Source organism: Zonotrichia albicollis, chromosome 2 (assembly GCF_047830755.1).
Source record: "Zonotrichia albicollis isolate bZonAlb1 chromosome 2, bZonAlb1.hap1, whole genome shotgun sequence".
Taxonomy (NCBI): Eukaryota; Metazoa; Chordata; class Aves; order Passeriformes; family Passerellidae; genus Zonotrichia; species Zonotrichia albicollis.
In genome coordinates, this window is record NC_133820.1 from 59728382 (window position 1) to 59743888 (window position 15507).

Consider the following 15507-nt stretch of genomic DNA (forward strand, 5'->3'; position numbering starts at 1 on the left):
GAAGCCAGTCTTTCTGCTGTTAAAACTCCAGGATAAAGCTTATAAAAAGGGGAAATGGTTGGGCATCTGCATGTGACAGCATTCTTGCATCATCTTCCAAGATACAGTCCATGGTCCCATTATTTTAAGTGAGGTTCTGGACCAAGTGAGACTTACATCTGTTTTATTATGGGAATTCTTACATGCCTTTGTGCCTAGTTATCAGGATTATCCACTGAGGAAAACCTGTCTTTGTGTTAACATGCTGAAAATATTTCAAATAATTAGTGAAAAAAGAATGTTGTGTATCCACTTTAATTCCTTTCAGACTTACAGTAAATGTGTTTCTGTTTCTAACAGTATCCTTACAGGACATCAACATGAAAAAAGCATTCAAGAGCTCAACAGTTCAAGACCAGCAGGTAGTTTCAAAGAACAGCATTCCTAACCCAGTGGCTGATATTTATAATCAAAGTGACAAACCACCACCTCTGAATATTCTTTCACCTTATAGGTAAGGAAATATTGATTGTTTACATTCTTGTACTTGACCCTTTATTTCCTAATTGTATGCAGAGAATAATTACAGCAGAGGGGAAAAGCTATATTGATTATTGAGATTTGATTTTTCAAGATTGATAAAACTCAATTTGCAATAAATAATTTATTTCTTTTTTAAGAATGGTATAGCACAGCATTTGCAGTGTATTTTATTTTTAAGAATAAGAAGTTTTAACTGGAATGTGAATGTGTAGGATTTATGACCAAGGGATGTGTTTTTGCTGCTGCTACAGACAGTGCTGGTATTTGTTTATGGACCTCCAGTTAGTAAGGGTTGATCAGCTTGAGGCTTGGATGATCATCAAAGGTAAATTTTTTGGATTTAAAGCACACTAGTTCATGTATTTTTATATTTTCTTATGCTGCTTTTCCAGGGATGATAAGAAAGATGGATTGAAGTTCTATACCGACCCTTCCTATTTTTTTGATCTTTGGAAGGAAAAAATGTTACAGGATACTGAAGACAAGCGAAAAGAAAAGAGGAGACAAAAGGTAAAAACAGAAACATAATAGCACAAACAATTTGTGCATTACAATTTTATGTGCAGTTGTCCAGGCATAAAAATTCCTAGGTCATACTTAGTTTGTGAGAGGAAAGATTGTTCCTCTCATGTGGCTTAGATTCAGTACATTCCATTTTTATATCTTATCCTGTCTATTTTAAGAAGGCAGCAAATTGAATTTTAGGAGTGCTGTGGTTATCTTCTAAGATGCTGTTTGGAATCCTTTGCCAATATCTGTTTATTGGTACCCAGAAAAATGCCCCTGTTATGCTCCAGAAAAAGACCCTGTAATGGGAGAGGAAAGGAGTTGGAATTGGAGGTTTTTTTCCATTCTAGTGTCCCATTCTTTCTATTCTGATTTTAAAGGAAAAAATACAGATGCCTTTATTAGAACTTAAAAAATCACTTGAGCGTTTCTTTATTCCTGTAGAACAATTTCTACAAAACTACTTAATATGTTTATAAGTTACTTTTAGACTTCAGTTTAGGCAACACATCCTGCTTATTTCCATCCATGGTATATTTTCTGTAGATTTCAATTGTCTTATTACATTCTACAAATGCAAATATGCTCAATTCCAGTCATGTAGTATTATAGCCATACATCACAGAAATACCCCTTGATAAATTCTAGCTGAAGTACTATTTGATTTGATTAAATATATGCCAAGTCCAACTAAGAAGAAAGCAGTATAGACTTGAGTTTCCATGGATAAAGTTCACTTTGTGAAGGGAAGAAATCTCAGGTTTAGCTTTCCAGAAGATGATTTTCATGCATTTCATGATCTGTGTCCTTTTGAGAGCAGGATGATGATTTGGGTGAGATGAGTCCCAGGCACACTTTGTTCCACAGGTTGCTGAACCAAATGTCCTTTCTCTTTTATTCTTGTCCTTATGTTAGCAGTAACCAGGAATGAATCCAGAGCATTTATTGACAATTTGATAGCTGAACTTAAATTTTCAGTCTATTAAATGGGAGTTCTTTGCTCAGTTTGTGCTCTACAGAAGCACAAAACTTGATAGTTGTTGAGAAACTGTGCAGGTGAAATAAATGTTTATTGTTTAACAAAGTACAAGCTAGACACCTAAATGCCATCCTACTCAGCTGACCAAATACAGCTAATTTTTAGCCTCAATTTTTTAGGTGCTCAGTGAATTCTGAGAGTAGTCCCTGCACCAGAGAATCAGTTTTTCAGTATTATTTTGATAATTTGCCCTAAGTGCTCACGCTGTTGCAGCAGGAGGTTTATGAGCTGTTTAATTTTCTTCCCTCAAATATCATGCTTTTTGTTTCTGTATACAGTTTAATTGAAAATATCAGACAGGCTGCCTCTGATTTGACTCTTTCAGGCAAACTTTTTCTGAAGAAAAATGTAATTTTAATTCTTTAAGTTTAAAATCTGTGTAGTCTTATGTTTTTTTTTTTTACTTTCTGTAGATCAGTGTCTGAGAGTTCAGTGTAGTTTTGACTTGGTACTTACCAGTAGTATTCTAAATTGAATGGCTGTAGGTAGGACAGTTGTGATTAAACAAAGGATAAACTGTTAGAATTTCCTCTTTATTGTGCTGGCTTTTTATCTGGGAATAATTAGCTATTCAAGCAAGTAAAAATTTCTAAATTTGGAAAGTTTATATTTCAGAAATCATTCTTGATGACTTATGTTTTGATAGGATTTTATACATTTGTGGTGAGGAAAATACTCTAGGCTTGTGCTTCCAGTTTTTTGAAAGTATTGCAAATACTTGCTGAAGCTGCTTTTTATTACTAGCTCTTAATTCTTTATTCAGATGCTTGAAATATTATTTGCTAATTCTTGATGCAAATATCAAACTTACAATTAACTCAGCTCTGTTTGAAGGCTTTAATATGTTTTGTGTTCGCTGAAATAATTTGCTGCCAACGTGAATGACTTGTTTTCTGGCCTAATCTACAGCACCCACTTGTCTGCCACAGCTTCTGTTACAGCTAGTTAAAGAAAAAGTAACTCCTCTTAATATTGCTGTAATTTTCTGAGAAATATTTCCAGCTGTAATTATTTAGAGAGGCTTTAGCTCCTCTACAACTCTGTCATCTTTGCCCTGGGTTGTAAAGCTCGAGCTGTCACCATTGTCAAGGGAATGAAACTGCTACTGAAACAACTTAAAACTACTCTTAGAGGTACATGTAGCTTTGTCAGCTGCTAGTAATAGGGCTGTCTGCCCCACTGTTTTGGAAGACATTTAATGTTTCAGAGATGTATTGATATAATATTTAATCAAAATATTGCTACCAATAGGGTTTAGTACTGCTTGAGTAAAAAGGATTCAAGTGTATTTATTCATTAGCATGCTTACAGATGCTGATCTGGAACAACCTGTCCAGCTGAAATCTGATCCAATTAAAAAAAAAGCTTTGTGCTTATTTTTTGGTGTTTATACATCCACATGTATAAACATTTTTTAAACTTTTAAAAACTTTTTATAAACTTTTGTTTTTCATAAAAAAAGCTGATCTCTTTAAAACTAAACGTTTAAATAATAAGCAGTAACTGTAAGCAGTCATGTAAGCACTCATTATTGTACAGGAATAGTATCAAGATAATTGTCTTCCTATTAGCATCATATATTGGTCAAAAGGTGAATATTTATTTTACTTAGAATCTTGCAAGAAATATATAGCTGTGACCCCCAGATGACAAATTGTTGTTTAGAAAGAAGACAAAACAAAGTGTTTTCAGTGAAAATGCTTACTTGATCTCTCTTCTGAAGTATAACATGACTCAGGAACGAGGATAAAAGTCGAAAATTAAAAAACCCCAAAATATTTACAGCAAATAATTGAAAAAGATGAAAAGCTTTTAATAAACATATATTCAACCATGGCAATTAGCAAAACTATATATATTTAAAATAAAGCGTGACTAAATCTGTGTCCTTTCTGCTCCAAATCCTCTGTTGGCAGAATTTGATGTGAAAAAGTGGTTATCAGACATAAAAAGGGTGTGACTTGAAAAAGTTTGTGGAGGAAAAATATTTGGGGAGAACTGATTAAGAACCAAAATGATCATTGTTATTAAACATAAATCAGACCAAAAATCTGTTTACTGTAGAAATAAGCAGGAGTTGTCAAAACATTTGGGTGTTGAACTTCAAGAAGTCTTTTCTGACATTCTGAATGGTAGGAGAGTCAGCAGGTCCCTCATGCAAATATGCATGAATGAGCAAGAGATCCACAGCAAGGACAAAGAAGCCATTTGTTCATTTTTTTGTTAGTTATGTAATGCCAGACACATTATTTCAGAATTATTTACTCAGTGCTGTTTGACAGTTGGAGTGAAAAACCTGTGTTCATCTGTCATGGGCTTTTTGTTAAACTGGCTTTCCAGCTATTATCCCTTATTTTATGGGTCTAGATTCCCCAGTAGAAGGCTTGCCCACCAGAATTTGACCGAGCTCTTCTCTCGTTATAACTCGCTCACTGCATTCTCAGTATAGCAATGTAATTATTTTCTGAGAAACTATTTTTCTAGCAGCCAAAAGCCTAACACCATGTATTCTAAGATGTAGGATCTAGAGCTGATTGAAAAAAAGACCCCTATGCTTCATGAATACTGAGAAAAGGAGTAGCAGTCCCTTCTCTGTCTGAATTGAGCAGTCTTGTTCATTTTTTGTGCAGAAGCACCAGTATGAGTTTTATATTCATACTGAGTAGTCAGAAGTAGGTGAGTGCAACATTTCCAAAGTATGAAAGCATTAGGTCCCAATATTAGGAAATCTTGCTGTCAGTGAGGTAAAGATAAATAGGTATGATAAACACTGACATTGGTTGAGCCTGATGTTTTATTTATTCAAAGATAAAAGCAGCCAAGTTTGTCATGGACTTACCAAGCTGTAATATACTGCTGGCCTGAGTGTTGCTGACTCACTGCAGAGAGAATTAGTGGAATTCATTTTTATATCAATGGTGAGAAGAACTAGGAGGAATTTTGGTAGTTAATTAGATCTAAGAAGGGAGAGGAAGTTAAAACAAACAAAAATAATTTCACATAGCCTATGGAATAGGAAAGTGTGTCCAGTTTCTCCATACTTCCCCTGGCCCAGTTCATTGTCACCATTATGAATAACCAGAATAGCCCTGAGCTTATTTTACATTCTCAGAAGTTTGATTTTTAGGAGATGAAAATTACAAGTGCTTCAGGGTGGTGTAAATAAAGGACCAGAAGTGATGTCAGAAGAAGTTCAACTTTCTGGCTTTTAAAATTGGTCCCATTTCTGTATTAGGAAAACCAGGAGATTGGCATCACAGTAGCACATGCATCCTTACAGATCAAAAGTCCTGCTACTAATGAGGTTATTTTAGTGCAGAGAAATTTTATGAAGACTTGGCTTCATCTGTAAATCTGGTCTTATTTTCATGCACTCTAACTGCATTTTAACCAGCTTTTTTCCTTTCCTTTTTTCTCTCTCTTTGCATGCTGTATTTCTTTTGTTTGGACATTAGGAGCAAAAGCGTATAGATGGCACCACCCGTGAGGTGAAAAAGGTTAGAAAAGCCAGGAACAGACGCCAGGAGTGGAATATGATGGCATATGACAAAGAGCTTAGACCTGACAACAGGTTGTCTCAAAGTGTGTACCATGGAGCATCTTCCGAGGGATCACTGTCCCCAGATACTAGGTCTGTTTACAGCAAAGCTGTTTGTTCTACCACAGTTGTATGTTCAGCAATACTGAGTAGAATTAGGTGTTTTTACAGGATGGGAATAGTTAGACAAAACATACAATGCATGTTTAAAACATTCTTTTCAAATTTACTTTTAAAGGTAAATGACATAACAGATTCTGTAATGATTTTTTTCTTCCTCAGCTTCACATGAGCATTTTGTCATCTTAATCTTATGTACTGCAGAGACAAAAGTGTTTGCTGTATGCTTTGTGTTTCATCTTCAGTAGCTGTAGTTACAAAACATTTAAGCCTCTGCTAGATAATGTCAGTAGCTCTTCCTTAGTGTCTAGTCTGTTGTTTGGTGCCCTGCTGGTAGCTTAATAAATATTTTTCTGTGATCTACTCAGTCAAGAATACTTTTACCTTTAAGGAATACTTCAGTGGGGGAAGAGTTCAGCTTTTTGATGTTGTATTAGTCAAAAACCAAGCTACAAAACCAGATGAGATGTTACTGCTTGAAATAACAAAATATCTCTGCTTAGAGATAGTGAGGCAGAATTCATCTTCATTGAGACTGAGATTCCCTTTGAGCTCAGTGGGAGCTACCTGATGTGCAATGAAGTCTTAGTTTTTGCACTAAGCTGGTCTCACCAGAGGATTTCCCCACTTACTTTATTTCCTTTGTCTGTTGTGATTAAGTACAAGCAATAAGCATTGAAATAAATGGGGTCCACTGGGAAAAGCGTTTAAATTGGTGAATGGCTAGGTTGAGAAAGCAGCTACCACTGCAAGAGTGTGGAATGATACCTTTAGTCCACTGTACAGTGGAGATTAATTTAAAAGAAAAGAAATCTGCTCAGAACTTTGCAATATTGTGGTCTTTGTGAAAAGTAATGAACTTGTAATTGAAACGTAGTATTTGATATTGCTATTGGTCTTTCAGTTACGTATTCAGACTCCCTCACTGCCTAAAAACTGTTGTTTGTTTAGTTTTATTTTACAGTTTCTAATGCAAAACTTTGTCTCCTGTTAGTCTTAATGAAACACTGCAGACTGACAAAGCTTTACATAGGTTGATCTAGCAAAAGCTGTGGATTTTTTCATCAGAACTTCTGTTTCACACCTTTTTAGTATTTTTTTTCAGATTTAACACCTTGCTTCCAGGATTCCTGAGTTTAAATTACCATATTGAAGTTACTTTTTTTTTATCCCACAGCAATGTCAACATGTATTTGGTTGTTTGCAGATATGTGGTATTTGCAATCTGTGGGATTTTTTAAAGCAGAAATTGTAGGATGCTTCTGTTTTGATGTTGTTGTGTGACAGATACCTTGTACTTACATATGCCTTTTATATTTTATAAATTATGGACTATTTTACATTTCAGTGAATCAAATAGCTGAGATTGAATCCTGAAATCTGTTTTACATCCGTGAAGCATTAATTCTGAGAATGTGAGGTGGAGAGAGGGCTTTCTATTTTTTCACCTTGGAGTAGTCTTAAGCTATAAAAAATCCATACATATAGAAATATGTACTGGCTTGAGAGACCTTTTCATGCTGCCAGCTACGGCATGAGCAGTGTCCTGTAAGTCAGATCCCAAATAAATGTATTTTGTTATACTGTCTTTTTTTTCCTAGTGCTAAAGTAAAAAAAAATTGGTCACATATCTTCACATTTGATACTTGCAAGACTTAAGCTTTAAATGTTGACATCCTGGTGTTTGGTCTGTGGCAATTCACAATGTGTTTGTTATACTTATTGTACTTTAGAGAGAGAAACACAAGCTGAATCCAAACAGAAACCAGCAAATTAATGTGAGAAAAGTAAGAACAAGAAAAGAAGAGTGGGAGAGAAGGAAAATGGGCATTGAGTTCATGAGTGACGCAAAGAAAATGGAACAGGCAGGAAGCATGAAAGAGGACAAAATGCCCAAAGGGTTTGTTATTTTGTTTTGCTCAAAGCCCTGGCTTTTTGTTGCTTACCTTGCTTCCAGTCTCACAGATAAGTGCATCAGTTCACTGTGTTCACTAAAAGCCAGGCTGCACCATTGTTCATTACTAAAACAAATCTTCACAGTAATGGGATGAAAAGATCCTTTTGCTCCCTCTCTTGGGCTTATTTGACAGAACATCCTAGACTTTGTATCTTTATGAACTCTCTGCTCAACTAATACTTACATTTCCCAGTTTCTTTAAGCCTTTCCAACAAAATTAATTGTGCAAACAAAATAAAAAGCATTTTCTAACTTTCAAAATTGGTTTTCTCTGCATTGGTAAAGTTTGTTCTTCTGCATAATTGCAAGTGCTTGTAGTATTGCTTTTCTTTTTTGGCTGCCACTGTTAACTTGAGGCAGGCTGGTAAGTATTGCCATTTCAAACAATGGATTGTCAAAATCATTGACAAAAACCATAAGCTTCATTATGGCTACTAAAATTCTTGTGCTTTCTGTGGACTTAAAAGGGAATGATAACTGATAAATCGGGGAATCCTCTTGCAAGACAAATAATGCTGATTGTATTCTTTTTTGCTTGTTTTGTCAGTAATTTAGGTAATGCCCTGTTGCACTCACATAATCCGTTCTTCTGCATCAATTTACTTTAATTTTAGGTCCCATGCATCCGATGTTACAGATTATTCTTATCCTGCTACTCCGAATCATTCCCTCCATCAGCAGATAGCAATGCCTTCCTATGGAGCAGGAGATGGTCCACAGTACATGGCAGCGTCCCAAAGCCACGAGCATGAGTACAGACCGCCCTCCACCACGGGACGACATGCCACTTTAAACAGACCTCAGCAACCACCTCCACCTCCACCCCAGCCTTCAGATGGCCAGCACAGCTCAGTACCTGTGGTACCAGCAGAATATGGGTAAGTCGGATTTATTCTAGTGGATTCTTGGCAAAACCAGAGGGATGCATGTTTTCCGTAACCATCGTAACGTGTAACGTTAAAGAGAAAGACCCTAAATACATTAGTTACCTCCTTGGGGAGGACAGAAGAAAATTGGTATAATTTCTATGTATGAACTGAATTTAAGTGAAGAAATAGTGAGAGCAGAAATAACCACATTTGTATTAAATGAAGTGTGTATTGGTGAAGTCATATGATTGTAAAATATTAAGGGTGCCTAATATAATATTGAAGAAGGGATAATTTTCCTCTAAAGTGGAAAGTAGTTGCAGGATAATTTGGACAAGATTTTAAACTTCAGGAAATGTGCAGAAAGAGTATTGTTGATTGTGATTAATCTGGCAGGGTTTGTTGCATCCCTGAAATCCCTGAAAGGCCTTTTTAGAGAAGCTTGTAATGGAATTGGGAGGGGTCTCCTCAGACACAAATTCCATACTGTCACAGGAGGAATGCCGCTTTTTAATTCAAGACAGATCTATCAAATGCCTGTGTAGATATTTTGTCTGAATGCATTCTGAAGGAGGGCTTGCTCCAGAGTTCTGGTTCTCCTGTAGCAAGAAAACATCTGTTTTCTAATATGCCTGTGTCTCTGTGTCTGATAGCTTAAACTTTCAAGTTGTAACCCCAGGAAGTTGTAGTCATTCTTGCCTGTGTTGTTTTTTACTATGCAAGCCAAGGTTTGTCATCCTTGCTTGATGCAGCCTGGGGTAGCCATTGCCTGATTCATGGCTATCGTGCTGCAGATGACTCATTTAGGAGGGAGTGCTCCAGCCTGCCCTTTCTCTGTTGCTTCAGTGTGTAAGACATCACTGTGCTTAGCCCTGAGGTCCATGACCATTGTTGGGATGTTGCATTTGTCACACACTGGCATGTGTCACTCAGTGTCATCAGTCTCTTTGCTTCAGCTCCTGTCTCCTGTATCTAGTTCTTTACCTACTTCACAACTCTTATAAATTCTCTATTTTTTTCTGATTAAGATTTCTTTCAATGGCATTTTAACGAAGAAATGAGCTGTTCCCTGTATCTCTTATTTAAAAAATTGATCAAATGTATCAATTAATTAAATGGTATTTAAACTGATAAATTTGACTGAAGAAGCACATGACATACATTTACCTTTGGGTAAATCTTTCCTTCTTTCCATTGTTCTCCATGTCTGTGTCTTCTGTTACCTCTTGACCTTCTATGGAATTGAAGGGTGTAGTCTGCAGTTTTCTTGGTCCCTTCTTCTTCAATGACTTTGCACATTGCAGTCCCACAGAGTAGATGTTTAATAAGAAATGCAGCTTCATACTTAAATGGGCAGGAGAACTAAGATAAAGAAGCTCAATTTGTAGAATGCTGAAAGGACTTTTAACTTCATTGCTTTTAACTTCAATATTTGTCTTAAATCTCAATATATCAGCAATATTTGACAATTCTTACATGTGTAATCACTTGCATAATTAACTCACCAGTTTAAATTGCTTTTGATTTTTGTTTTATCTGAGGTTGGATAACTGCAGTTTAAGGGGCAATAATTTTGGAAGTTCTAACTTTGAATGCATTAAATGTTTTTGTTCTGTTTTATATAGGATGCTCCCAGCTCAGATGGTGGATTATTACAACCCTACAGGTCCTCCCCCACCTCCTCCCCCTCCTATGATTCCTTCAGCACAAACTGCATTTGTTAGTCCTCTTCAGCTTCCCGTGCCACCTTCCCATTCCGGACTGGTGACTGCCTCTGCGTATGCAGCTGCTCATCCTCCTCCTGCTGGTGGGCTTGTTGTCACTGCTCCTCCTCCTCCTGGCCCACCTCCTCCCCCTCCAGGCCCTCCTGCTGCAGGTGCATCCCTCTCTTCCTCCCCCATGCACGCCCCTCCGGTGTCGGAGGCAAAGCAGGCGCCGATGAGCGATGCGCGGAGCGATCTGCTGGCTGCCATCAGGATGGGTAAGTGCACACTGTGGTTTAGCTATTCCTTTCTTTCAGTGGGAGCACAGGGTTTTCCACTGCAATGAGTTTATGGCTTCTTTTCCCAGCTGGGAAGATTTCATTAACCACAGGCACCACACACCTGTTCCGACATTTGTCAGCCACGAGGTTGGATCATTTTCTAGCACCCAAAGCTGCACAGCTTTGTCAAGCATGTTCTAGTGTTGCTGTGTGGACATAATTTAATGAACACAGCACTTGTGTTCATTATGTGAAGTGCCAGTACTGTACATGGATTTTTGCTTCTGTTCCGAAGAACTGAATTACCCAATGCCAGGCTTTGGCCCACTGTTTTTTTTAACCAGTGACTTACAACTCTTCCTGACCTCACTTACAATATGGAGCTGTAGGTCTAACAGTATTTCCAAATACAGATCAAAATGACCTGTACAGTCTTGAATATTTAGCTTCAACATATTGTTGACAGTTTTAGAAGTCCAGAAGTATTCAGTCTCTGAGAATTATTTCCCAGCTGCCTTTTTTGTCTTTCCCTCTTCCTTGCTCAAGGAGGCTCTCTTCTCTCAATGCTTGCTTTCTTTTTTTCCTGAGTATTTTCTAAGATACAACAAACTCACCAACAACAGTGTCAAATAGGAAATCTCTTGCCTGGGAAGCTTTGCCTGAGGGTGATTGTCTCTGCAGGAATTCAGCTGAAGAAGGTGCAGGAGCAGCGTGAGCAGGAGGCGAAGCGCGAGCCCGTTGGCAACGACGTGGCCACCATCCTGTCGCGGCGCATCGCCGTGGAGTACAGCGACTCCGACGACGACTCCGAGTTCGACGAGAACGACTGGTCAGACTGAACGTGGCCCCAGCCTGCTGGCAGCTGCATTAAATACTTGGCTTCAGTGATTGCTTTCTTAGCAAGGTGTAAAGCAGGACGTTGACATGTATTAGGGCTAGTGAGGGAAGTGCTGAAATTGAATTGGTATTATTCAGAATGCTGTAGCTTAGCAACTCTGGTAATAATGATGTGATTATGCTTATGCAGATCAGAAACTTGTCTTACTTTCAGTATTTACAGCATAATACTTAAGTGCCACTAAATGTAGCAACTCTTGTGCTGCGTGCAAAATATGATGCAGTTGTTGCACTGTTACAGAACCAGCATTTTATTTTACTTTCCTGTTCTTGAAGGGATAAAATATATTTTTTTGACTTTACATCTTATTCTTTTAATTCTGTAAGCAACTTAGATACTTGTGAATTGGTCTGGTTGTTAGTCTTTGAAGGCAGCTAACTGTAGGGCTGAGTGAAGTGTTGAGTTCCATAAATGTGACTTTTAGCTTTTTTATTAGGTACTAATTATGCCCACCTTAGTCTATTTTTAACCACTTCTGGGCTTAAGTTTTTATGCATACAGAATTGATTTTATACTATCTTCCTTTTTATCTTAAAAATGTAGCAGATGTTGAAATGTATACTTTGAAGAATGACCCCACATGATCCAAAAAGAACATTTGGTGAGCAGACAGATATGTCTGTAACAGTACCAGCTCTAAGTTGCTGGCTGCTTGTTGGGAAGAGTGTTGGGAGCGTCTCTGCTGGGTAGCAGATGCATGTCTGTGTTATAAATGGAAATGAAAATACCTGTAGAGCTTTTCAGTCTTAATATAAGATCAACTGGATGCAGGATAGTCCTTATGGAAACCCTGTGGCTGTTGCAGTGCAGAAATGCTACTGTTATTGCTAAAGATTGGAAGAGTCTGGATCTAGCAATCAGATACATTTCACAAGTATTAAACTTGGTCTTTATACCTGTAGGTATAAATGTGTGTAAATAAGTTCTGTTGTTGTTGATTTGTACATGTGTAGTTGTGTAGCACATTGACTCAGAATTCTTACTTTGAATGTATTTCTTTCCCAGTACATCCCATGGATAAAACAAGGGCAGTTAGAGCAGTTTTGATGGCTGTTGAGGTACTGTGCCATATATACATATACACTCAATTTCTTGGTCCTTTCCTAGGCATAGTTGCTGCCATAAAGCCTGCTTTGACTGTCCCTGTTTTCCTTGTTTTCCATTTTTTTATCAGCCGTACGGTATTAAAATGGTTTGTTTTGGTTTGGTTTTTTTTTCTTTCTGGACCAAGAGTCAGGCTGCTGCTCTGCCTAATGAGGCTTTTAAATTTTCTTCATAGCAGGGGAAGATTTCTTTCCTTACTAGATTACAGTTTTAATCTTTGTAACAGAAGTCTCTGTAATTCCAGGTCTAACATTTGGTAAACCTCCTTTGTTCTATGAGGCACCCCCATCTGTTAAAAGAAGTATGTAAAATAAAAAGAGAAATGGAAGGTGATTATCTAACCTGTGTTTACACCATTAACAGTTTTAGTCCTGAGAATGTAACAGTCTAACATGATGTTTGCATGCAAACTGTTGGCTACTGCATTGCTGTTTAATCTGCATATGATTTTGCAATCTGTGGTGGCTGCCTTTATGGTAGAGGGATAACATGCTGCCTCAGGGCTGGTGTTAAAATTTATCACACAAAGTATGACAAAGTATGACCAATCTCTGCGTAGGGGTGAGCAACCACAGCTCTTGTAAACCAGGGGCAGCTGAAGGTACTTGGTGATCTCTGTCCCAGTTGGAGCTGGTTTTGTCTTTGCCTTAAAATGCAGAGCTGAAGTGTGCTTTATTTTGTGTCCTGGAGTCTGAGGTCTGTGTGTCCACCAGGGAGGACAGAATTTAGGCTGTAGCCTGATGGTGGCTTTCATCACCGTGTGGGACATGGCTTGTCCTTACCATCAGGGTGTGCTTGCACAGTGGGCTGCAAAATGGCTCTTTGGAGAGGTAGCTGAAGGTGCAGCTGGGACCTCAGTGTTACATCACTGCATAGATGGTGAGAGCACTCTCAATGTTCTTTTGATACATGCTGAAATTAAATGTCTCAGCAGAAAATTCTTTCCAATCTATTGAAATTTGATATGACAGAAGATATATTTTATGAGCACGGAAGTTGGGTGTGTCTGAAATTTTGTAATTTGTGCTTATTTTAAATAATAAGCATTAAACAAGCAATCAGTTGTGACCAGTGAAGATAGTGTAGATTTTTCAGTCATAGTAGCCAACCTGTTTTTCTGAACCTGCAATGTTGTCAATTTTCCTTTTGGTATTTTATGGACGAAATGTGAATTGAATTTAGTGATGTAAACACTATTCTAGGCTGTTTTTATCAGTTTTATCATACTTCGGGTTGTGCATAAGTAACAAATATGAATAAAATCTCACTTTTGAGCCTGTGTTTCTTTCCTTAGATTAGTAAGATTTTGCTGTTAATCTTTATTTTAACTTGCCAATAACAGAAGGGAAAACGTAAGACTTCCAAATGCTACCTCTGATCCCAAGGCATGATGTTCCTGGGATGAAGGATGGAGTCTACAAAACCAGATTCCCTCGAGGTACTGCTGCTCCTGCTAACATCCCTACTTGGTTCTTTTGCAGCCTTGATTTAAGCTCCAAGTTCCTGGCTGGTCTAAGCAGGTATGAATTTCCCTACAGGTAGCTTTAGGGATTTTTTTTTTCCAGTGAAATGCGTTAAATGCCAGCTTTGCTTCCAGAAGGAACAAGGCAGAACATACAAGTTATATCAGCAAGTCTTCTTGCCCACTTCTTATTTAAAAAGTTGTGTTTGTAGGTTTGTAACACCCAGCACAATACTTTAAAATACAAACCCAAGTAGACCTACTAGAAAAATACTTTAAATTTAATCTTTTAATTGTAATCAGATTAAAGACAGGAGAAGCTTTTCATCCTACTGGGAAGAACTTACATAAACCAATTGTATAATTTAGTAGGTTAATTGTAAATTAAACAGATTTGTTTATGCATCTTAGACGCGGTTGTTTCTTGGGAAAATAAATTAATCTTTATTCAGTTCAACTGAAAACCCCAGTCCCTTTGGCTCTCAGTTCTTACTTCTCTCAAATTTTCCACTTTTTGATTTGAACTTAATTCAAATAATTTAGACCAGAATTCTTAGACACCTAATTCTACATTGAAACTGAATATGCAAGCTTGAAATTTTTTGGTTCAAAGGTTCTCTTAGTAAAGCATTTGTAACTGTACAACTTTTGTGGTAGCTCGGTTGGAGTTAGGACTGATGGTCACTCAGCACACTGCTTCCACAGCTTTTGTGGTTGCCCTTTGAATTTTAAAGAATTTTTATGGAACTAAACCGAACTGGATTTTTGGGTATTTGAGATTTCTCTTTACTAAGATGAATGTAGAAGAAAAACACCTTCATTACAATAGGGGGTGCGTGGTGTTGATAACAAGCTCCAAATTGAGCTCATTTGCAGTATGCAGATGGAGTTGGGAGGAAGGGAAATGTCTCCTTAGGACATTGGTGCTTGATGTGTTTTTCAGCTATGTTCTCTCTCTTGTGCTGGGCACTGTTTTAATAATGGAGTGTTCTTTTCCCCTTGAAACAACATACCTAAGGGTACAGCAAAGATGTAATTTCTAAAAATGCTTAAAATCTCACTGTGAACTGAACTAAGTGTAAACCTGATAATAATGAAGACTTCATTAGAATCCTGTGGCTGGAAGCTGAAGTTGTACAAATTAAATTTTGAGCTGAGGTATTAGTTCCTAGCCAAGAAGTAAAATAAATATTAGAACAGCTTATCCAGAGACTGTTTTTTACAGTGAATTTTCTTTAAGGTGATATTACATGTTTTTTCCTTCTGGAAAACCACACAGAAATTCAGCCTGCTGTAGTCTGCTTTGGGGAAAAGTGCTTGCCCTGTGGGGGTATGGATTTTTACTTCTGAGTCTGAAGCATTCCTGCTAAGAGTGAGTCCATACATACATGAACTCAAGTCCAAGGATTTTTAGCATATTGGGGCAGATCTGCATTCAGGTACTAGAACACCGAGGGTGATACAAAGGGAATAAAAATAAATTATGGTCCTTGCTAGAAGCCCTCAG

At 37.5% G+C, this 15507-nt stretch overlaps 1 protein-coding gene across 3 annotated transcripts in view; it reads left to right on the plus strand.

Moving 5' to 3' along the window:
* Positions 1-13812, plus strand: part of WASF3 (WASP family member 3) — a 65504-nt gene extending 51692 nt beyond the window's left edge. For 2 of the 3 annotated variants that reach the window (XM_005482504.4, XM_074535266.1), the window contains 6 exons: positions 340-493; positions 915-1032; positions 5524-5699; positions 8298-8561; positions 10178-10533; positions 11218-13812. In XM_005482504.4, the coding sequence (XP_005482561.2) occupies positions 340-493; positions 915-1032; positions 5524-5699; positions 8298-8561; positions 10178-10533; positions 11218-11375 (1226 nt within the window). In that variant the 3' untranslated portion in view covers positions 11376-13812. Of the gene's footprint in view, positions 1-339; positions 494-914; positions 1033-5523; positions 5700-7459; positions 7627-8297; positions 8562-10177; positions 10534-11217 lie in introns of all 3 variants that reach the window. The other variant, XM_005482505.4, reaches the window with a different exon arrangement.
* Positions 13813-15507: the final 1695 nt, after the last annotated feature.